The 2400-nt window shown below is 37.2% G+C and overlaps 1 protein-coding gene across 1 annotated transcript in view; it reads right to left on the bottom strand.

Annotated features, from left to right (window-relative positions):
• Positions 1–11: 11 nt before the first annotated feature.
• LOC107709299 (calcium-binding protein 4-like) overlaps positions 12–2400 on the bottom strand; it is a gene marked incomplete at its 5' end in the record, with an annotated part of 10723 nt that continues 8334 nt past the window's right edge. The window contains 4 exons of the mRNA XM_016513766.1: positions 12–476; positions 574–721; positions 1903–2012; positions 2097–2240. Of these exons, the coding sequence (XP_016369252.1) occupies positions 448–476; positions 574–721; positions 1903–2012; positions 2097–2240 (431 nt within the window). The remainder of the gene's footprint in view (positions 477–573; positions 722–1902; positions 2013–2096; positions 2241–2400) is intronic.

Raw genomic sequence — 2400 nt, 5'->3', positions numbered from 1 at the left:
TAAAATCCCTCTATACAGTTACACATCAGACACATGTACAGTATTTTACATTAAATCACAGTCATCTACACACGGCAATGCATCACTGTAACAAATCATGTAAAACATTTAGAACACATGTTACGAAGGAGTTGTTTTTTCTACCTGAAGCTAGTTTGTGATGAAGTCACACTTTTATGATCAGGCCAGAATTAATATCCATGACTTTCCCAGACATTCATGAACTCATTTCACAGAAAACGCTTGGCAACCTCCATTCGTATGTTAGGAACCGGTGTACAAAATGAACAGATTTAAACTATTATAGTTACTAGTCCACAAAGACCAACATCTAGTCCATGACATACTATAGAGTAGAGCAAAACTATAGAGCAATGCACACAGTAATCAAGAGCCCAGATATCTCCAGGTTTCCCCGAATCGTCTGCTGTTGGATGAGGAAGGGTGTTATCGCACCGACAGCATCATCACAAACTCTGGAAGAGACAACAACATCAGATCACTGCTGCTTCACATCCCTGAATGCTTCCATTTCAGCATGTCATTATATTATAAACTATTATTATCTCTCACCGTCGAAATCCACGGTTCCGTCTCCGTTCAGGTCCAGCTCCTTCAGGATCTCCTCCAGCTCTCCTTTCTTGAGTTTCTCTCCTAACAGAGTCTTCAAAGCCTCCTTCATCTCATCCAGAGAGATCTTCCCATCACCGTCAGCGTCAAACTGAGCACAAACACACACAGTCCATTCACTGCTCGATTACATTTGAAGCAAGACATCACGGATGAATAGGGTTCAAAAAATAGATTCACCATACTACAATTGACTGATTTTGACACACTTTTTTTTTTTTTTTTTTTTTTTTACAGTTTTTGCATTACAAGTTGTGTTGTGAAATGTTATGTTCAAATATGCAAATGAGGCATCTAATTAAATATGCGCTAATTTGCATACAAGTCCAGCACATGAATCTGAACACTGAATCCACTCAGGTTCAAAACTGTAGTTTGATTCAGTAGGTTTTTCCAGAGCGGGGTTTGGATTCCTTTTTTTATCACTCCATAAATCAGAAAATAATGTCAACAGACAGAAAACTAACACATTTTCACCATGTTTTTAGGAGTAAAATGTTGTATTAATCAGTGTGAATGATATATAACAATAAATATACAAAAGTATTATGTTTGTATGTTTATTGTTTTATATAGTGTATATACTGTACATAAAAGTATACTGTTATTTGTTAAACGTGTCAATTGTATTCTGCACTGTCACCACGACATACCTGCTGTTGGTGATGTGACAATAAAAGTGATTTGATTTGATTTAAACAAACCCCTCAGTAAAAACACGCAATGAGTGTCATTGTGATTTGTTAATGTTTTTGAAAGTCTCTTCTGCTCACCAAGGCTGCTTTTTAAAATAAAAAATACAGTAAAATTGTGAAATATTATTACAGTGTAAAACAGCTGTTTTCTGTGTGAATCTCTGTTAAACTGTAATGTATTTCTGTGATGCGCAGCTGTATTTTCAGCATCATTACTGCAGTCTTCAGTGTCACATGATCTTCAGAAATCATTCTAATATGCTGATTTGCTGCTCGAGAAACATTTTGAAGATGTTGAAAACTGTTGTGCTGCACAATATTTTTGTGGAAACTGTGATGCATTTTATTTTTCAGGATTCACAGATTAATAGAAAGTTCAAAAGAACAGCGTTTATTTGAAATGAAATCTTTTGTAATATTATAAATGTCTTACTGTCACATGTCTTACTGATCAATTTAATGTGTCCTTGATGAATAAAAGTATTAATTTATTTTAAAACCTTTTGAACAGTGTATAATATAGTGTAACCTGTAGATCTATGTAGTGACTGATGAGTGTTTGTGGTTGTATTTGTACCTGACAGAAGGAGCTTTTGAGCTCTTTGAGTCCCAGCATATCCGCCGTCTCCACCATCATCCTGGGACCCATCAACTCACAGAAATCATCGAAATCCATCAGACCTCCAACTGAACACACAAAAACACCATGTGTCCTGAGACGCTGATATATGATACTTGAGTTTATTATATTACTCAAGTACAAATACTGACGCCTCATCTTGATCTGCTGGATGATCTCCAGCAGCTCCATCTCTGTGGGCATGTAGCCCATCGTCCGCATGCACTCGGCCAGATCCTTATAGTTCAGATAGCCGTCCTGATCGTAATCGAATTCCTTGAAGGCCTCGGCCAGCTCTGGAACACAAGCAGGCGTGTGCTGATGTTGAGCGGAGCTGTGATATGATGTGATGTGATAATCTGTGAGGTGATGATTTGTGATTTGATGATCTGCGATGTGATGATTTGTGAGGTGATGATCTGTGATTTGATGATCTGTGATGTGATGATTTGTGAT

This window comes from Sinocyclocheilus rhinocerous, unplaced genomic scaffold, assembly GCF_001515625.1.
Source record: "Sinocyclocheilus rhinocerous isolate Xijiao unplaced genomic scaffold, SAMN03320098_v1.1 scaffold7529, whole genome shotgun sequence".
In the NCBI taxonomy this organism is placed as follows: domain Eukaryota; kingdom Metazoa; phylum Chordata; class Actinopteri; order Cypriniformes; family Cyprinidae; genus Sinocyclocheilus; species Sinocyclocheilus rhinocerous.
The sequence above is the reverse complement of the archived record's forward strand: the minus strand, read 5'-3'. Positions and strand labels throughout refer to the sequence as shown.